At 50.8% G+C, this 19,366-nt stretch overlaps 1 protein-coding gene across 1 annotated transcript in view; it reads left to right on the forward strand.

Annotated features, from left to right (window-relative positions):
• The window catches only part of Polr1a (RNA polymerase I subunit A), a 65,056-nt gene extending 57,436 nt beyond the window's left edge, over nucleotides 1-7,620 (forward strand). Inside the window, exons 28-34 of the mRNA XM_059257967.1 lie at nucleotides 701-827; nucleotides 2,392-2,502; nucleotides 3,065-3,343; nucleotides 4,416-4,616; nucleotides 5,760-5,877; nucleotides 6,380-6,544; nucleotides 6,770-7,620. Coding sequence (XP_059113950.1) covers nucleotides 701-827; nucleotides 2,392-2,502; nucleotides 3,065-3,343; nucleotides 4,416-4,616; nucleotides 5,760-5,877; nucleotides 6,380-6,544; nucleotides 6,770-6,870 — 1,102 coding nt within the window. The 3' untranslated portion in view covers nucleotides 6,871-7,620. The remainder of the gene's footprint in view (nucleotides 1-700; nucleotides 828-2,391; nucleotides 2,503-3,064; nucleotides 3,344-4,415; nucleotides 4,617-5,759; nucleotides 5,878-6,379; nucleotides 6,545-6,769) is intronic.
• Nucleotides 7,621-19,366: the final 11,746 nt, after the last annotated feature.

A 19,366-nucleotide genomic window follows, 5' to 3' on the forward strand; every position in this document is an offset into this window, starting at 1 on the left:
ATTCTTGTGTGCCTGGTAAGGGAGTAAGGGTTATAAAAAAGGCAAGGTGGAGATGGGGCAGGCTGAAGTCTGAGGCGCCTAAAATGGGGAGCTCAGGAGGAAGGGGGTGAGAGTTCCTTCAATAGGTTGCTTCTAGCCTGTGTCTGACTCCGTACCACAAAGCTGGCTGCATTGCCCTTTGATCTGGTGCACGTGAAAGCCCTCTCTCATTCGGGTGTCGGGGTTCCCGTTTATGAGGCTGGGGATTCCTCTGACCCAACCAGACCGACTTTCTTGAGATCCTGCAGGTGTCTGGGAGGGGACAGGCTGTCCCAGGCTGGGTTTCCGTCTCTGACAACTGATTCTGCTATCCTGATTAGTAGCAGGCGCAGGGGCACCAACAACTGTCTGTTACCAAGAACAGGCTCTACCGAGCCTTAGGGAAAGTGATGCTTACAACAACCATGTGCATGAAAACCCGCACTGTTCAGACAAGCAGGTTGAAAAGGGCAGGAACCACTCCAGTCTAGAACACAGAGCGTGTATCCAGGCGAGGCAGGCTAGAGTGAGGACTGATGTTCTTTCTGACAGATTAGGAAAGTGGGGGAAGGGAGAGGTGGGTAGGAGACTGACCTCAGTCCTTTGTGCTGGCTCCATGTAAATCCCTCAGCATCGAGAGGGCAGGACACTGACAGGGCTGGATGACTTTCTTCTCGTACAGATTCTTTAAACTACTAATGGAAGCCATCAAAAGGAAGAATAGCAAAGCATCAGCCTTCAGAAGTGTGAATACTAGAAGAGCTACACAGAAGGACCTTGATGATGCTGAGGACTCGGGGAAGAATCGGGTAAGCTAGTGCTAGGGACCCCTTCTGAAGTACATAGGACTGATCCTAAGTCTGAGAGGTGTGAAGGGCTCCCTAGGGAAGGTTTCATGATGGTTCTCAGCACTCTTCTTGGTGCTAGCCCATCTCATGTACCTCAGCCTTTGCTGCTCTTGGCCAGCAAGCTACACTTACTCCCAGGCCTGATGGGCCAGGCCAGGGAGGCTGCCAGCAGTAGGGTTTGCCCAGCTCTGGATCAGACCTACAGACATCCGTCTCTGATCTCAAGCACCACCTGTAAGAAGTTTCCATCCTAAAGATGGTGTGCACTGAGCCTTTGAACGTTCTTGTTCTGGTCTCATTTTTCTCTGCATTTAACTTCCCCCAAACCACCAAGGCACTGACTCGAGGGGTGATTGGAAGCAGAGAAGTCGAGCCTCAGTGACAAAAGAGAAGGAGCAGAAAAACTATTTGGTAGCAAAGCAGGAGAGGTAGACGTGGGCCGGATGAGGAGCAGTGTGGGAGGTCCCTAAGGCAGGGACTGGCACTACCCAGGGCTGCAGGGAGAGGCCAGTGCCAGTGCAGTGAGCCTACTTGGGCAGGGTGTCACATGTACGGGGAATTCCCTGCCTGGCTCTGGGCCGCTCTCTGGGCATAGCTAGAATGAGGGGGTGGCCTAGATCAGGGAAAGTCCTAGGTCCCTAACCCTAACCCTGTCCTGTGGCTTTGCTATTTTACTACCTCAAGCACAGATTGACATGGATTGTATTTAACCGTCTGTCCAGTCTTGACTTAGCCAGAAAGAGGCTAAGAAGCTAGGAACCGAGGCCAGGAAGAGAGAGATAGTTCTCCTTCCTCGTCCGCACTCACAATGTTGGAGCAATTTTTTTGTCATCTTGTAATGACTTTGGGCCCCCTCTACCACTAAACTGCATCCCTAACCCCTTTAAAAAAAAAATCAAGGGATAAACAAGAGAGGGTAATGACATATCTGTGACATGAGAGTGGAAGGAGGGACTGCGTGGCAAGCCATAGGAACTAAGGAACGAGCAAGGAGGGAGGATGGAGAGGGCGACTAAGGGCCAAGTGGACCGAGAGTAATCAGACGCCACAACAAAACCCACTGCGGTGTGTGCTACCTCAAGGTAATTTCTAAAAACTCTTGGCCAGGTGGTGGTGGCGCATGCCTTAGCACTCGAGAGGCAGAGGCAGGGGATCTCTGTGTTCAATTCCAGCCTGGTCTACAGAGTACATTCCAGAACAGCCAGGGCTACACAGAAAAACCTTGTCTTCAAAAACCAAAACAAACAAAACCCTCTTGAACATGAAAGACTTCACAGGTGCATGTAAAAGTGAAAGCCGAAGGGAAAGAGGTTTGCAGACCCGAGGTTTGCAGCTGAGTAGACACTGGGCAGATGGGCTGGGTTAGGTAGTGGGTGCGTCGAGGATGACTGATGGAAAGGTAGGGAGATGGACGCTTGGAAAGGTGAATAGATCATTACGTACAAGAGTCATCAGGTGGACAGATGGGTTCACTGACTACTGGGTATTAGAACTAACCATTTTTCTCCTTGATCTCAAACCACAGAGAGAGGAAGAGGGGGATGAAGAAGAGGAGGGGAACATTGTGGATGCTGAAGCTGAGGAGGGGGATGCAGATGCTTCTGACACCAAACGCAAGGAGAAGCAAGAGGAAGAGGTGAGAGGTGCTGGCTTAGTGCAGGGGCTGTGCTCACACCTAAGGAATCCTCCCTCTCTGTCATGTTTGGACCCCATCAGAAGTCTCAAGTAAGCTGTCTGTCCCACATACCTCCTGACTGAACAGACAGGACCCTCCTTGGAATCTGGCTAACCTGAGTATGAGTCAGCCTGAAGGACCCAGAGGAGACTGACAAGACGTCAGAGTTTCTCCTGTTTGTACAGTGAGACCATGATCTCTCTCACTTTCCCCAAATCTACCCCTAGTGCCATGATCTCTCTAAGGACAAAGAGAAGATTAGAGAGGCCAGGGGATTCATAGGGAGAAAGCTGAGTAAGTGGGTGAGCCAGGGAAGCTGTGTGGCAAGCAAGCCGCCTCTGAGGGTGCACATCAGGACTGAGGGGTGGCCGTCTCAGCAAAGGCCAAGGAAGGTAAGTGGAGGAAGGTGAGCAGCAGAGCAGAGACGCTACCAGTGTGGACCAGTGGGGTACAGTGCTTGTTCCCTAGGCAAAGTCCACGTGACCAGACCCTCACTGACTGCCTGCATTTCACTCCCCACCAGGTTGACTATGAGAGTGAGGAAGAAGGGGAGGAAGAAGGGGAGGATGAGGATGCACAAGAGGAAGGGCCCATCAATGGTGAAGGTGCCCATCAGGCCCGTGAGCCAGGCGAGGAAGAAGGTTCAGGCCTGGAGGAGGAGTCATCCCAGAACCCCGCCCACCGCCGGCACTCCAGGCCTCAGGGAGCAGAGGCCGTGGAACGCCGCATCCAGGCTGTACGGGAGGCCCACTCGTTCATTGAGGACTACCAGTATGACACAGAGGAGAGCCTCTGGTGCCAGGTCAGTCTGTCAGCTGGGCCAGGGGCTTACGTCCAGCATGACCCTCAAGTAGAAGTGTACCGCTGAGCCATGAGCTGCTCTTCCTGCATGACTGTCTCCTGAAGAACCTCTCTCTTCTTTTTAACATTTTATGTGTATGGGTGTTTGCCTTCGAGGATGGCTGCACACGTGTGCAATGTCCTTGGAGGCCAGAAGAGAGCATCGGATCCCCTGGAAATGGAGTTACAGATGGTTGTGAGCCACCATGTGGGTGCTGGGAATTAAAGCCAGGTCCTTTGGGAGTGCAACCAGCGTTGTTAACGACAGAGCCATTTCTCCAGCACCCCTAGAAGAGTCTCTCAATGACTGGAGACACTGCTCTACAGCACAGCCTTACCCATCCCACTTTCCAACCCCTAGTGCTCAGAAATGGTGTGCATGTGAGTCTCAGCTACGGGCCTAGTAGGTGTAGACTTCTAAGTGAGTCAGAAACGGTGTGCATGTGAGTCTCCGCTACGGGCCTAGTAGGTGTAGACTTCTGAGTCATGTCATTTAACCGCTGAATATAAACATGTCACCGTACATCACAGGTATGGCAGCTTCCTTCCTGCCAGGAGACAGTAACCCATCAGTTCTGCCTGCCTCAAAGGTCCCCTGGCTCCCTCCTGAGGATTTCATGATTGCTTTGAGGTCTGGGTAGTTTGATGTTTTGATATCAGCATAGACATACTCCTTGTCTTCTCTTTAGTCAAACTCCATGGTTCCCAAGTGGTAGCTCATATAACAGAACTTGCTGGTGGGACCTCAAACCCAAAGCCACAGGCCCTGCATCGTGGCCATTGAAAGGACAGGCCGTGGAGTAGGCTTGATTCTCAGTGTCCTCACCGATGTCTGTCTACTGTTTCCTCCCTGAATTGGGGTCAGTTACACCACACAATATTCAGTCCTGCCAGCTTCTGCAGCAGGACCCTCTCCCCAGCCAGGAGACTACTGGGTGGGCTTCGAAGGCTCTTGAGGTTGACCTGCAGGCTCCTGCCCTGTTCACGGAGCCAGGGCCAGTGTCTGCCCTGGACCAGCTCACTTTCTCCTGTAGGTGACACTGAAGCTCCCACTGATGAAGATTAATTTTGACATGAGCTCCTTGGTTGTGGCCTTGGCCCACAATGCCATTGTCTATACAACGAAGGGCATCACTCGGTGCCTCCTGAATGAGACTACCAACAGTAAGAATGAGAAGGAGCTTATACTGAACACAGAGGGAATCAACCTTCCCGAGCTGTTCAAGTACTCTGAGGTATGTACCCCTGCCGGCTGGTTGCTGCTCGGTGACAAGTCTTGGCCCTGACCTCATGTTCTTTTGGGAACCAGACACTGGGAGTTGAGCTCCCAGTCAACTGACTGGACCCTGCTGAGGCATAGGTGCTACGCTGTGGTCCCCAAATCTAGTGTGCGCCCTCATCCTGACCCAGGGACTCCCAGTGCCTGTTAAGTTTGCAGCGTAGAACCTGCTCAACATTAGGCCAGGATTTCTCAAGACTCATTGAGAAGCCCCTTTGTGTTGCTCTGTTCTCTCTGGACATGAAGTTCTTCTCAGAGTAAGGAATAAGAAACCCTGAGCTGCATTGCTGGCCTGCGGGCCGCTCCCTTGATTTGGTAAAGGTAGCTGCAGCCCAGCCCAGAGCTCCTGTGTGGAGCTGAAGGAGGCCCTGTGCTCCCACCCCACCCACTCACCAGTCCTTTCTCTGAGGTGCTTCAGCCCAGGGCATAAGAGGATCTCTCGGGGCTGCTCTGGTCCCTGGTCCCCTAGCCCGTATCACACCGCCCAGGATCCTGTGCGTCTTGTGCTTCTGTCACCACCCATGGTGCTCCAGAGCTCACCCAGGGATGCGCAGGAAACGATCTGCACCTCCTGAGTATGCAGGGTGTGGCTTACGTTCACTTGAGCTTTGTTTCAAGTGCTCAGTCAGCCAGCCTGTCCCTTGGTCTCCTGTGGAATGTGGCTAGTCCTGGGGCAGAGCCACTGAGAGCCTCTGGCTCCATACCCAGTAACTTGTGGGGTCCAACCTGTTCCTGCCCTGGGCACCCTAGAGAGATGTTTGAGGGTCTCTGCTGAGGGACCTCTCCTCACCTCCCAAGCGTCCATCCCAGTAAACAGATCTTTGTTAAAAGAAGAATGAACAAGAAGAAAACGTGTCTCGCTGGATCTGAAGTGTGTCCTGAGTTGTCTCTCCACACTGGTCACAGCAGCGGGGTGGACGAGGCCCTGACTGCTGTGTAGCGGCAGTTCTGCCGGCAGCTTTCCTTTCCCTCAGCCCCACACACTTGACACCCTCTGTACCCAGCCACTGGGCACAGGGCAAGCCAGAACGGTAGGGGACATGCGCACAAGAGAGCTGGCGATGGGGCACTCACCGTCAGCCTGTCCTCCCTTGCCCAGGTGCTGGACCTGCGCCGTCTCTACTCCAACGACATCCACGCCATGGCCAACACTTACGGCATCGAGGCTGCACTGCGGGTTATTGAGAAGGAGATTAAGGATGTGTTTGCTGTGTACGGTAAGCAGGGCATGACAGCATGCCTGGCCTAGTTGGGGTACCCGGTGGCCGTGGCTAGAGAACCCAGTCAGCCCTGCATGTTGGTGGGAGGAGAAGTGTGGGTGTAAAGTGTACAGGGGCTATAGTTGCTTGAGAGTACCCGTGAGGGAGTGTGGAGGATGGCAGCTTTGACTCCTGAAGCTTCCCAGAGGTGTCCCAGTTGCTGGTGCCTCTGTGAAGTTCACGGTTGATGGCTTGGCCCTTCAAGGTTCTAGCTCCCGGGTGGAAACAGCAGTTTCTGTGCTGTGTTTCCTGTGCTGCTAGGTGGGCATGTGCACCAGATGAAGGAAGTCCAGGCAGTGCCTGGGCCAGCGGTAGGGCTTCCAGAGCTGGGTGAGGAGGTAGAGGAGCTGAGAGGGACCTCAGGCTGTGGTCACCGCCCGCCTGCCTTCTGTCAGTGCTTCTGCTGTTTCTCTGGTCACTTTTGAAGACTTACCCCTGCCTGATGTCTGCCCCACGACAGGCATTGCAGTTGACCCTCGCCATCTCTCCCTGGTCGCCGACTATATGTGTTTCGAGGGCGTTTATAAGCCACTCAGTCGCTTCGGGATCCAGTCCAGTTCGTCCCCTTTGCAGCAGATGACATTTGAGACCAGCTTCCAGTTTCTCAAACAGGCCACCGTGATGGGTGAGTCTGGGCAGCGGCTTGGGCCACAGCGCGTCATTGCATGTGGTGATAATCTGGAATCAAAAGTGGAGAGGCGGCATTCGGTAAAGGTCTGAGGGAGTGTCTCCTCCTCCAGACTTAGGTTCTGTGCCGCAGTGTGAGTGTCCAGGGCCTCTGAGGAACCCACCACCCACCCTCAGCATGGAGCCCTCAGAGCCCTGACACCAGCCCTCCTGTCTTTCACAGGATCCCATGATGAACTGAAGTCACCTTCAGCCTGTCTCGTGGTGGGGAAAGTCGTCAAAGGCGGGACAGGCCTGTTTGAGCTCAAGCAACCCCTGAGATAGCAGCCCTGTCTGCCTAACCTGGAGGACCTGGGCTGGGCCCAGCTGGCCGCTGAGAGTGACGTAGCGAAGCAGTGACCTTGGGCTCCAGAAAGCAGCTGGCCTGGGCTGGGCCAGCCTCACCTTGCCTTTCCCGTCTCAGGATCAGTAACAAGGCTTCCCTGACGGGCGCCCAGGACTCCACACGGGCATTCCGCTGAGAGCCACGTTTGCTGTTGGCAATCCCAGATGCCACTGCTCCTATGTCTCCATAGCTGGTGGCTAAGGAAGCATTCCTGGGGCTCCTGAACAGCCAGAAAGGGCATGAAACCTGCTTCCCCATACCTGCCCCTCCCTGCTGCAGTCCCTGGAGGAGAATCCTCAAAGAGTCTCCACCCAGGGCTGCTTCCCTGGGCCACAGACGGAGTGACACAAGGCCCCGGCCCTGCTGCCATTGCTGTATGCGCATGCGCTGGAGCAGACGGCCTGCAGCCAGGACGTGTCTCTGGGACCCCAGCAGCTCTCTACCTCACAGAAAGCCCTGTGCACTGGGGCCACTCGGCAAGTAGCCTGACCTTCCTGCTTCTGCTCCCAGCTTGATGTCCAGCCCGCAGTCACCCACGGGCCTGCACTGTGGGGTCTTTGAGGCTTGCAGTAGGGTGCCCTGACGAGGACCGAAGGGCAGAGGCTTTATTTGGCCACAGCTGTTTCCATTTTTGTCCACTGTTGTTCCAACGTGGGCTGAGTAATAAATGTGGCCAGGACTGGCTGTCGGGAGAGAATCAAGACTTGCGTTTTTACTCTGTTCCCTTCGTTTGTGGTTTCTACATCTGATAATTGGGATTTTCTAGGCACAGAGTTCAGGAGCTTCTTCCTGCTTTTATCTGACAATGTAGGGGCAGATCTCACCCCTGGCCCCCAGTCTTCACCTCTGACTCCCACCCATGGCCCCATGGCCAGAAGCCTGAGGGAAGAATTTGTGTCAACCCCTGTACAGTGAGAGGGCTACAGTGTCCTCAAGGGTGAGCCGGGCTAAAGGTAGGCCTTCCCAAGAGAGAGACTCTGCGGCCTCCTCCAGGCTCATGGTGGGACCCAGCCTGTGCCTCCTGTGCACACCCAAGGCGGCCAGCACCTCATGACAGATGTAAAAGCGTGGCTGAGGACTGACCACGCTTAGGCCTGACCTGGGACCTGTACTGGAGCCTGAGGTGTGGCATCTACCCACCCACACAGCTCTTGGATCTCCTCTTAATCCATCTTTATCACATTTAGCTTGAGCCTACTGTGACTCTTGAAAACTCAAAACTTTTTCTTCAGAAAAAAAACATTTGCAGTCCTGAGAACATTCCCAAGACTGTTGCCGTAATCTGCCAGGGAGACCAACGTCAAAGGATTCTGACAGATGAACACCAAAACAAACAAGTCATTCTGTGAAATGACCCAGCGAGAGGGAGGCGAGCAGGCTGTGGATAAAAAAACAAGTGTTCTCTTTCCTGCTCCTCTGCTTGGGAGTGGAGTCGCATCCTCCCTTCAGTGTTGAAGACTGCCCGGGGCTCTAAACTCGGTCCCCAACACCCGGGGAATATTTTAGGAGGCTGATTATAGAACCACACCCCAAGATTAGGATAGAATGGCCTTGGGTGCAACCTGGATGTGGAAGGAGCTCCAGAAAAGAGGACGCAGCAGGAACCACAGCTTGGTTAACCCCCAGCACGATAACTTAAAGCTAACTTCACAGACGTGTGAGAGGACTTCCCAGAAGGGAGTCGCTACCTCTGGGTCCTACAGCGAGCTCTAAACAGCTAATGTCTCCTGGTTCCACACGTTGTCTGCAAGGAATTTAAAGGGGGCTAAAGGAAGCAGCAGTGACCTAACACACATGAAGCCAGGCAGAAGATAGGTGCTCTTCTCTCAGCAGGAAGCTTCCGAGTCAGCACAGTAGGGAAACTGCGTGGCCACCTTTCAAAGTCCCTGCCAGGAGGACACCAAAAGGAGGGGGTGTTTGACCAGCCAGTATTTCCTCTAAAACAGTTCCATGAGGAATTTCCATCAAAACATTCACGTTTGGCCTGATGACACACACCTGTAATTCCAGCACTTGGGAAGCTAAGGCAGGAGGATCTCAAGTTCAAAGTCCTCCTGGTCTGTGTGTGAATTCAGGACCACCTTGACCTACATAGTAAGATCCTGTCAAACAAACAAGAGCTGGAGGTGCAGCTGTGTGGGGGAGTACCCTTGCAAGGGCCTGGGCCAGCCCCAGCTCAGCAAATTAAAAACTTAGACCCTGAATGGCCTAGGAGAGCCATCCTTCTAGTTCAAGGGCCTCTGTCCTGTAAATGCTAAGGAGGTTGGGTGCAGGTCCCAGGTGTCACTGAAGGCTCTGCAGTGGCAGCACAGAAGCAGATGTGTCAACAGGGTGGTCGTGTGCTCAGTGGCACCTACTATTGTTGGCCTGTACCCGAAGATCGTACCCAGTGCCCATTCTCCCATCCTGCATCCATCCCACCACGACCTCCACCTGTGTGAACCATGTAGGCCCTGCTCTCATAGAACCAGTAATATAGCGTGCCAAACACACACTTCACCAGGGAATTCTGCCTCATCACTGGCCCAGGTTTAAGGAACCCAAAAGGCATCACGTGAGCATACACCATGCACTCCCTGAGGTAGGACCACACTGCTGGCTTTATGGAGAGGAAAGAGAAGAGTCACCTGGGTGCTCAGACCAGAAGAGAGGAAACTCGGAAAAATTATGAGTTCAGTCATTGCTTCCCCACCCGTTTCCACTCCCCCACACCTCCCGCTCCCATCCTGGTGCAGCCATATGTGCCTCTGTGTCTCCAGCAAGTTTGGGTTAGTGTGTGAGGAAGGCTTCTTGGCCCTGCCTGGTGCTCTGGTCTGTCTGTCCTTTGTGCTCTTGTCACAGGAGCTTAGCCAGTTTGGGGCTGTGGTATACATGTGAGAGTCTCAGACACCATGGCCTCAGTGGACCACAGTGAACACCCTTACTCAGGATTCTTTGTTTGGGTAGGTGAGTGAGTGTGATGTATGTTTTTATATGTGTGTTGGTGCATGTGCACGTTTGTGGAGGCAGAGGTCAATGCAGAGTGTCAATACTCAGTTGTTTTCCATCTAATTTCTGAGACGGGTCTCTCACTAAACCCAGAATTCATCAGTTGGCTAATTTTACATAGGTACTTGGTATTCAAACTCGGCTCCACATGCTTGCTGTGACTTTAATGACTGAACCATCTTCCCAGCCCTGCCCCAAGGTTTTCACACAGAAACATGAGCCTGACATTCTAGTCCATGCAGCCAGTCAGACTTCACGGAAGCAGTGATGCAGTGAGGCTGTGTCTGAGCAAGTCAGTAGGCTGAGGACAGGTTCTTCCTTCAGCCAGGTGCTCTCACTCCTAAGCAGAGCACTCAGACAGTTTCTTGGACTTTCTGCACTTCCTTTCTCTGTAAAATGGTGATTAAGTATTGATAAAGTCATACACAACTGTAGGTGTTTACCTATACACCAAGTGGTCTTCAGCTAGGGGCACATTTACACCCCTCTTATGCACCCTGGGACTTTTGTCACAACTGTAGAAATGCTACTGGCATTACTGGGTACAAGTTTGAATGCTGCTGTAGTTCACAGTGTAGTCTTCACAACAAAAACATGGGGTACTGTTGGACCCGTGCTGGGGTGGCCCCCGGTTTAAGCTCTGCCAGGATAGGGACCCGGTGTTTAGCAAATCCTGGTCCCCCTGTTTCAACAACGGTCTCTGGAAATTCAGTCAGCCATGGACCCACTCCTTGGGGTTGGGGAGTGTGTGACTCTTAAGAGTCTGTATTCATCAACCATAAGCCATATGGTTAAGACCTGTATTGGCCTCCCCCTCTCCCCAAATCAGTCACAGTCGCACCATCCTTGTCAAAAGATATCTGAGCTCCCATCTTTGTGAGTAGATCTCTCTCCCAAAGGGGGTCTGTAAAATTAGACATGACCAGGAAAGAATGGGATACCTAGCCCATCCCCAGGTCCACCTGCCTTCAGGTAGTCCGTGAGTATTGGTCCATGCCTGTAGCCTCCTGTAACCAAGATTTTTTTCTTTGAAATGGGACCCAGGAGGGCTGTTAGAACTGGATGTTGGGCACCTGTGTGAACCATAAACTGGACAGGCCTCCCCTCTAAGCATAGAATTGCCCTAGGGAGGGGGTCTGAACCCTGTAGCCCTCAGTCACTTTCTTTCTGCTTCCACCACCAGTACGTAGTGGGCTCCTTACAGTCCCTCTTTCTGGGGCATTCCTTGACCCAGTGTCCAGTCTCCTTGCAATAAGTGCGTTGGTCCTTTTGCAGCTTTTGCTTGTTGCTCTCTCAGGGTGCCTTACCTTGTTCCCAGGCCAGGCAACGGAGTTGTTTTCACTCTTGCTCTGGATCTGCAGCCAGTGCTGCCAGCAGCATTTCAACAGTGTTGCAAGCCTGTGTTTTGTCTGCAGCCACTCTGGCTCTTCAATCCTTTTCCCTTTCTACTGCCCCAACCCTCTCCTGTCTCTCATTTTTCTCCATCCTCAGTCTGGCTTGTCTTTCTTCAGGAGTTTCTCTATTGTTATATACCTTATTTGCTACCTCCACCAAGTCATTTATCAACTTACCAGCTAAACCATCTGTCTTTTGGAGCTTTTTCCTAATATCTGGTCCTGCTTGGTTGACAAAACCTAGGACCTCTGCTGACCTGTGCTTGGCTGCCTCAGGGTCCATGGGAGAGTATGCCCTAAAAGCCTCCATTAATCTCTCAATATAGGCTGATGGTGATTCATTAACCTCCTGCTGAATGCTATAAATTTTGGCCATATTAGTTGGGCACTTAGCAGCTGCCCAGAGACCCCTCATTAGAACCTGGTGGTAAACTTTGAGGTGTTCTCTTCCTTCTGTAGATTTGAAATCCCATTGAGGTTGGGTCAAGGTGAAGCCTGCATCAATCTGGGCCTGGCTGGCCGTGGGATGTCCATCATCACCTGGAACCAGCTTCTGAGCCTCAACAATAATGCCCTCCTTCCACAGTGAAAAGGATCTGAAGGAGCTGCTGGCAGCCGTCCCATGTAGGCTGATGAGTGAAAGTGACCTGTCATTATTAACTTGTTAATAATTTTGATCTAACAGGTTAATAAGACTGATGGGGTTATCAGAGAAAGGGGGTTCTGGTTTTTCCAGTTGTATAGGTCACCAGTGGTGAAGGACCAATATTGGTAAACTTCATTGCCCTGATACCAGGCGGGCCCATCACACAAAAGGAGAGGGCAGTGGAGTCTGTTTCACAGGCAGTAGCTTCCTGGAGTATTCTCCCATGGGTATGAGGGGGGTTAGGGATGGGCTCAGCTTCCCCCAGGGTGTCTGGTGATATTGGGGGAGGGGGTCCAGCCTGGGGTTCAATATGAGGGGGAAGGAGACATGGTGGGGGTGAGGATAGGAGATCTTCCTCTAGTCCCTTGGAAAAGCGGGGATGGGGAGCTGAGGGCTTGGGATCCTTGGGGAAGTTCTTGGCATATCCTAAGGTGAACACTTTTAAAGATCCCCCAAGTCGATTGTGAGTAATGGCTTTAGCCAAGATGGGGCATCTGCAACCAGGTCCTCCCAGATATTAATGTAGGGACCTGGTCAGGGTGTCCAGGCCATCCATAGATGACATCCTTAGCCCTGCTAATGAGAGATAGGTTAAAAGTGCCTTCAATGGGCCAGTAAGTCTGAAAGGTTGGCCACTCCAGTTCACAGAGGTTCCGGAGTCGGCCAGCCTTTAGGCTTTCCCATCCATCTCATCGGCCACAGTCCCTGAAATCTTTAAAATGGTCAAGGAAGAGGCTGGGGGTGGGGGAGGGGAGGATGGATGGATGGCCCATTATTTCAGTATGTTCCAACCACAGAAAACAACAAACACAACCAAAGACACACACAATAACAGACGAAACAGACGGCCATGTACAGGTCTGAGAGTGAGACACCGGATTAATGGTCAGCAGTCACCACCCACTCAGTCTCTGCAAAGGAACTAGGGGAATCCAGTCCCCCTCAAGAGGGTCCCCTGACCCACCTACAGGATCCCAGGGTGTCCCCTGGTCTCCCAGTCTGTGATCCTGCAGCATGTCTGCCTAGATCTTAGGCTTCACAGAAGGAGCTCCAGCAGTCAGAAAGAGAAAACAGAGTACAGAGTTTGCCCCGGGCAGTTCAGAAAGTTACCTGATAGTTGGCGCCTTAAGACTCAGCGGAGGGGTCATGGTGGGCTTGAGGATCCTGGATGAGCCCCAAATGTGCCCAAAGTCTGGACTCCCAAAAGAACAGCAAGAGTCCAAATCTGATGCAAAAAAACAAAGAGCCTTTATTTTAAGTTTACTTGGGCCTCTCTGTCCATCTGAAGCAGCAGCAGAGCAGGAGAGACCTCAGGCAGCACAGGATGAGGGCTTTTATTGTGGTTAGGCAGGGGAGGGGGGCTTGGGGAATTCCAAAACAGCATAGTTACAGACCTGGGATTGACTCAAGCCACAGTTGGGGGTAGCCATAGTTAGGGGTATCTGGACTTAGATGATTGGCTATTTGGGGTCTAGGAGAGTTGCAACATTCTAGCCTCAGCAGAAGGACATCTGGAGTTGTTTGTCCATTTCTGATTGGCCTCTCCCCATGTTGGGGAGGTGTCTATGGTTCTTTCTAACTAGGGCTAAGGTCCGGGACAGTCTAGAGGGCATCCTGCTCAGGTCTTTTTGCTGTGGCTGCAGTTCTGATGAGGCCTGAGTCTCACTTCCCACTTCTGAAAATTGCCTGTTTGTTGCACCTCTATCTGTCTGTCTATCTATTGTGTGTGTGTGTGTGTGTGTGTGTGTGTGTGTGTGTGTGTGTGTGTGTGTCTGTGTGTATGTAGACCAAAGGCCAATCTCAAGTGTCGTTCCTCAGGTGTTGTCAACTTTATTTATTTATTTATTTATTTATTTATTTATTTATTTTTGTGTTTTCATGACACAATGCTGTGTAGCAGCATTGACTGTCCTGGAACTCGCTTTGTATACCAGACTTGCCTTGAACTCACAGAGATCCATCTGCCTCTGCCTCCCAAGTGCTGGGATTAAAGGCGTGTGCCACCACTGCCTGACCACTTGATCTTTTTGAGAGAGGGTCTCTCACTAGCCTGGAACTTGCCAACTAGGCTAAGCTGGCTGGCCAGAGAGCCCCAGAGGTTCATCTGTCTCTGCTTCCCCAGGGCTGGGTTTATAGGAGCACACCACCACACTGGGCCTTTTTACCTGATTCTCGGGGGTCCTTAAGCTTGAATGGCAAGCACTCTGCCAACTGAGCCAACTCCCCAGCCCCTCCTTCACTACTTGTTGTGTTTTTTTGGTGTTTCTGTTTGTCTGTTTTAGAGGATTATTTGTTGTATATAAAAATAGCCTTTTATAACCTGCCTTAAAAACTCTCTCCTAAATCATTACATGAGGAGATAAAGTAGGTAAAGAATTTGGTACAAAGTTCAAGCTGGCAAAACCTTCCATAAGGTCAGCTCTGAGCTGGCTACAGTAGCTTGTGCCTGCAATCCTGCTATTTGGGGAGCTAAGGCTGGAGATTTTAGACCAGTCTGGGCAACACAGTAAGATGCTGGCTCAAAAGAAAAAATAAGAAAAGAGGAGAGGAAAAAAAGATCTGCTTTTGGCTACCCTGACAGGTCACTTAATGAGGCTGCAGCATTTTCTAGCATACATAGATATATTAAAAAGCAAATGAATGTTGTAGGTGACTATCGGAGGACTGTGTTTATACTGGCATCCAGATGTGCTGGTACTGAGACTGGAAAATGACTAGAAGGAACAGAAGGAAGCCAGCTCTGCCCTCCTCTATGGATTCTGTGCTCCATAATAGTTGCCCCCTTTTACCTGTGGGTTACCACACATGGGGCCAACCTAAGTCCTCTATCCATAGCCAGTTCACCCAGTCCTAGCATCAGTCTGGTAAGGGGGTTCGACTCCTTCCCTCAGCTCACAACAGCTTGCTCAAAGACACAGTCAACAAGAATGTGGTAGACAGAGGACCTGAAGCCAGGCTGCTGGCCCAGAAAGAGCCTCTTTATCCCCTTCCTGGATATAGCCCCTTTGTTTGGAAGAAGCTCGCTGTCATAGGGGACTGTCCTCCACAGACTATGGGCCAGGAGCATCTCTTCTTGGTTGTGTCTGTGGTACCTGTAGAACTCCCCAGGTAAATCTTATAGATTCCCAAATTAGGCACCAGATCACAGAAAGTCAGACTTGGAAGTTGGAGAAAAGTGTCAAGACCTAAACTCTGGGTTACGCAAAGGAATCTGCAGCCTTTCAGCTTAACTGCAAAGTGAACCCGGTGTGGGCTCTAGCAGTTATGCCAGCCATCTGTGGTGCCATGTGATCAAATCCATGGCTTGCTTCCTATTGGCTGTTTCACAGAGAACTAGATCTACTTAGAGAAAGTGAAAATGTCACCCTAGAGTTGGTACACATCTCAAAGAAGATTCAGTGCTGATGTCCTTGCCCAGCCACCTCCTGACACAATCCCTCAGTAATGTCTGGAGCAAGTAACACTTCTATGCGCTCTGAACAGTGAGCAGGTGGCAAGGAGTGAGCCAGAGCTGGTGGAGGGGAAAGGGCAGTTCTACAGAAGTTTGTGGACTATGGGCTCATCACATTAAAGATTAATGACCAGCTGATGCCAGGGGCCACAGTCTCTAGTGCTCCAGGCCTTCTGCCTGCTTCTACTTCTTAGCCTGTTGGCCAGACCAACTCCTCACACAGCATCCTGCTGTCCGAGGTCCACTAGACTAGCTTTGCCTTGGAACATCCTGCTCTACACTTGGAGACTGGCCCCACCAGGCACGAGTTCTGCCCAATTTGCTTTCTATTGCTGTAATAAAACATCCTGAACAAAAGCAACATGGAGAGGAAAAGGTTTTTATTTGGTTCTAATCACAGTCCATCATTGAGGAAAGGCAAGGCAGGAACTCGAGGCAAGAACCGAAGCAGAGCATGGAGGGACACTACTAACTGGCTTGATCTGCAGGCTCACTCAGCTTGCTTTCATATACCTCCCAGGACCACCTGCTCAGGGATGGTACTACTCACAGTGGGCTGGACCCTCCCACATCAATTATTAATTAAGAAAATGTTCCACAGGCATGATTTCAGGCCAGTCTGATGGAGGCATATTCTCAATTGAGGTTCCCTCTTCCCAAATGACCCCAATTTATGTCAAGCTGAAACCAAACAGGAAAAAGCATCACCACAGGTTCTTAGCAGTGCTCTGCCCTATGTCATACATTCCTCATAGTCGGACTGTCCTGGGGTAGCTGTGTGTCAGAGTGCCACAGGTAGGTAAGTCCATCTAACGAGAGCATACAAGACCAGCTTTCCCAGTGAGGGGGCCAAGTGAGAGCCATGTGGGTTAGTTCAGGACCATCTGCCCTCCTGTCTTGAGTGGTGGATGGGCAGGGGTAGCAAAGCAACCAGATCAGAAGTAGGCTGTTGGGTAGCCAGAACAGGAAAGAATGCTGGAAGCCATTCTCTGGGGCCATGGGCCCAAGAAAGGAGTAGAGACTTTCTGCAGTTGGCTTACACATGCTCTTGTCTCCTTACTCATGAGAAGCGTTCACACAGTGGCTGACAGGAGAGAGGGTACAAAGTCAAGCTCTGCTCAAGGCCCAGCATGTCACCCAGGGCCTGACCTCCAGTGAGTTTCCCAAGGCTGAAAAAAAGACTGTGGTAGTTTTCCAGACCCCTCACAGGCCTTCCCAGGAGACACACCCACAGGAATAGTGGTGCACACCATTAATCCCAGCACTCGGGAAGCAGAGGCAGGTGGATCTCTGTGAGTACCAGGCCAGCCTGTTCCACAAAGTGAGCTCCAGGAAATCCAGAACTACATAGTGAGACCCTGTCTTAAAAAAAAAAAAGAAAGAAAGAAAGAAAAGAAAACCTACCCAATCCTCTACTATAAGACATGGACATGAGCATGAGAAACAATGAAGTAAATTACCAGCTCAAGTGGTAGATACCAAATGCTGGTGTCCATTACAACTTTCAACTTAATATGAATGAAAATTTTCTCTGCTATTCATTCCAGCAGTTGTTGCCATAGCAACAGACACACTGATCTCACTGTTGAAATACACTGATTCCTAGGATATTATTATTAGAGCCTTCAGTATTTTAGGAAAACTCTTAATTCTTCATGCATAGATTTAGAAACTTCATTTTTTGTAAGAACAGGGATAGGTGTGGCTTTAATTTACAGTGTAACTTAACAAGCTTGTATATGTTTGCTAATTTCTCTTTATCCCAAAATGGCTGGCTCAGGGCTTGTCTTCCTAAAGCTTGGAAGACACCACTGACCGTATTTTCACTTTCCTCTACCCGTGGGCTCCACCATCATCTTCCCAAGTGTATTTCGAACCAATTTTCTCTCTGTTCTTTGTCCCTAGTAGAGTCCCTGCATGCCTCTCTCCTCCTGCCTCTTCTACTCCAGAAACTTCCCAACCAGTTTTCCTGTATCCATTCCCACGCTTCTGGAAGCAGCTGTCAGCAGACTTTGTATGGTATAAATATAATCCTGGCCCACCATCCTTAAACCATTCGATGGGTTCTCCTTGGACGCAGGAAAAGATCTTAAGTCTGTAGTGTGGTATGTTCTCCTATGGATTCCGAACAAAATATTACAAACTTTAATGAATGTAAATGTATCATTTCATAGCTTCCATGGATCCAAACTGGGCAAGGCTGAACTGGTTGCCTACTTAAACATCTTAAGATGAGAACAACTGGTTTGGGACAGGTCCTCAACCCCTACACAGCTCCAGATGTAATTTCTTCAATATGACAAAAATTTTTGTTTTGAGACATAATACTAATATGTATCCTTGACTAGCCTGTAAACTCTTATGAGAGCGCACTTGCCTCAAACCCACAGAGATCACCCTGCCTCTGCGTCCTGAATACTCGGATTAAAGACATGAGCCACCACCCACACCTAGAATGAACACATTTTGAAGATATGCTTGTTTCCCTCCATCTATCAGACTATGACACAATGAGCCCAAGGAAACTGACATTGCCCCAGAAACCTCATGGAGAGAGAAGGAAAAGACTGAAGCCCTGCACCAGCCGGGGGGGGGGGGGGGGGGCTCATTCCCAGAAAGGATTTCACGGGGTTCTAAGTTGTCCTAAGTTGTCAGGCCATCTTGCAGGATGAGACTGACGCTCAGGCAATGATGAGTCAGTGGTGAACAGGACCACAGCCTCGCTTCTGCTGCTTACACTGCACATCCCTCACCCTCTGTTTAAACGTTATTTTTATTTTATGTGTATTGGTGTCTTGCCAGCATGTATGTCTGTTCGAGGATGCCAGATCCCCTGGAACTGGAGCACTAGACAGCTACAAGCTGCCATGTGGTTGCTGGGAATCGAACCCAGGTCCTCTGGAAGTACTCTTAACCACTGAGCCATCACCCCAGCCCTCTATTTAAACTTCAATATCACTCAGGACCCTGAATATGGACTGGAGTAGGGGCTCTCTTTGTCCCTCTTTCCCAAATGGCACATTGAATACATCTTTTTCTGACTTTTGCTATTCATTAATTGGCTTCCTTAGGACCAGTAGCCAAACTTAGGCTTCACAGATTATGACCCCGAGTTTGGTAACAGAAGGTCCTGGTCACATTGACATTCACAAGGGAAGAAACAGTTGGAGCGTTAACCCTGCTTTCCCAGGACCCTCCTTGACCCCAGCTGGCCATCTCTACATACAGAGGTTCCGGGTACCACAGACTTTGGTTGCTAAAGCTCCTGCTATTCTTGTTTTTGTTCAATTCACAGTGATCACTGAGGTTCAAAGGAGAAGATGACTGCAACCTTCTCCAAGGAGACTTTCAATGTCCACAGACACGGAAAGTTGCTGGCAACTTTTCCTCTAAATGTATTTTTATCTGCCTCCTTTGCCCTCCATCAAGCTCCCAGTTATGTGTGGGACAGGGAGGCCCAGCAGTTTAGAGCCAGCCATCAGCCAAAAAGCTCTCATGTTCTCCCTCAGCTCACTACATGGGCTCTGATGGCTCTGCAGGTGGAGCCCAGGTCTCAGAGCTGTGGAAACGCAGCTCCCTAGGGTCCCAAGTCTCACCTGACAGGTTACCTCTTGCCACTTTAAAAACTTTCTTTGTTTACCATCTTATCTCCGAAGTCACTGCCACCTTTGACTTTTAAGAGTCCTTGGTCCTTAGCCTGCCCTCAGGAGTGGCTAGTAACACTATCCAGACTTGGTTTGCCTGCATCTGTGAGTTCATCCAAGAGCTAACGGGTACATTGGCTCAGTCATTATGGAGTGTCCTTCCACTCACATTCTGTTGGCCAAACTAGTCCCCATGATAACATCTACTTTCCTTCAAAGAGGGCAAGAAAATGCAGCCCTGCTCAGGGGATGAGAGGAAGAGAAATGCAGCGTCTGTGTCCAGCACAAACAACTGTCATAGCTCTTGTGAGA

Source organism: Peromyscus eremicus, chromosome 3 (genome assembly GCF_949786415.1).
Source record: "Peromyscus eremicus chromosome 3, PerEre_H2_v1, whole genome shotgun sequence".
Lineage (NCBI taxonomy): Eukaryota > Metazoa > Chordata > Mammalia > Rodentia > Cricetidae > Peromyscus > Peromyscus eremicus.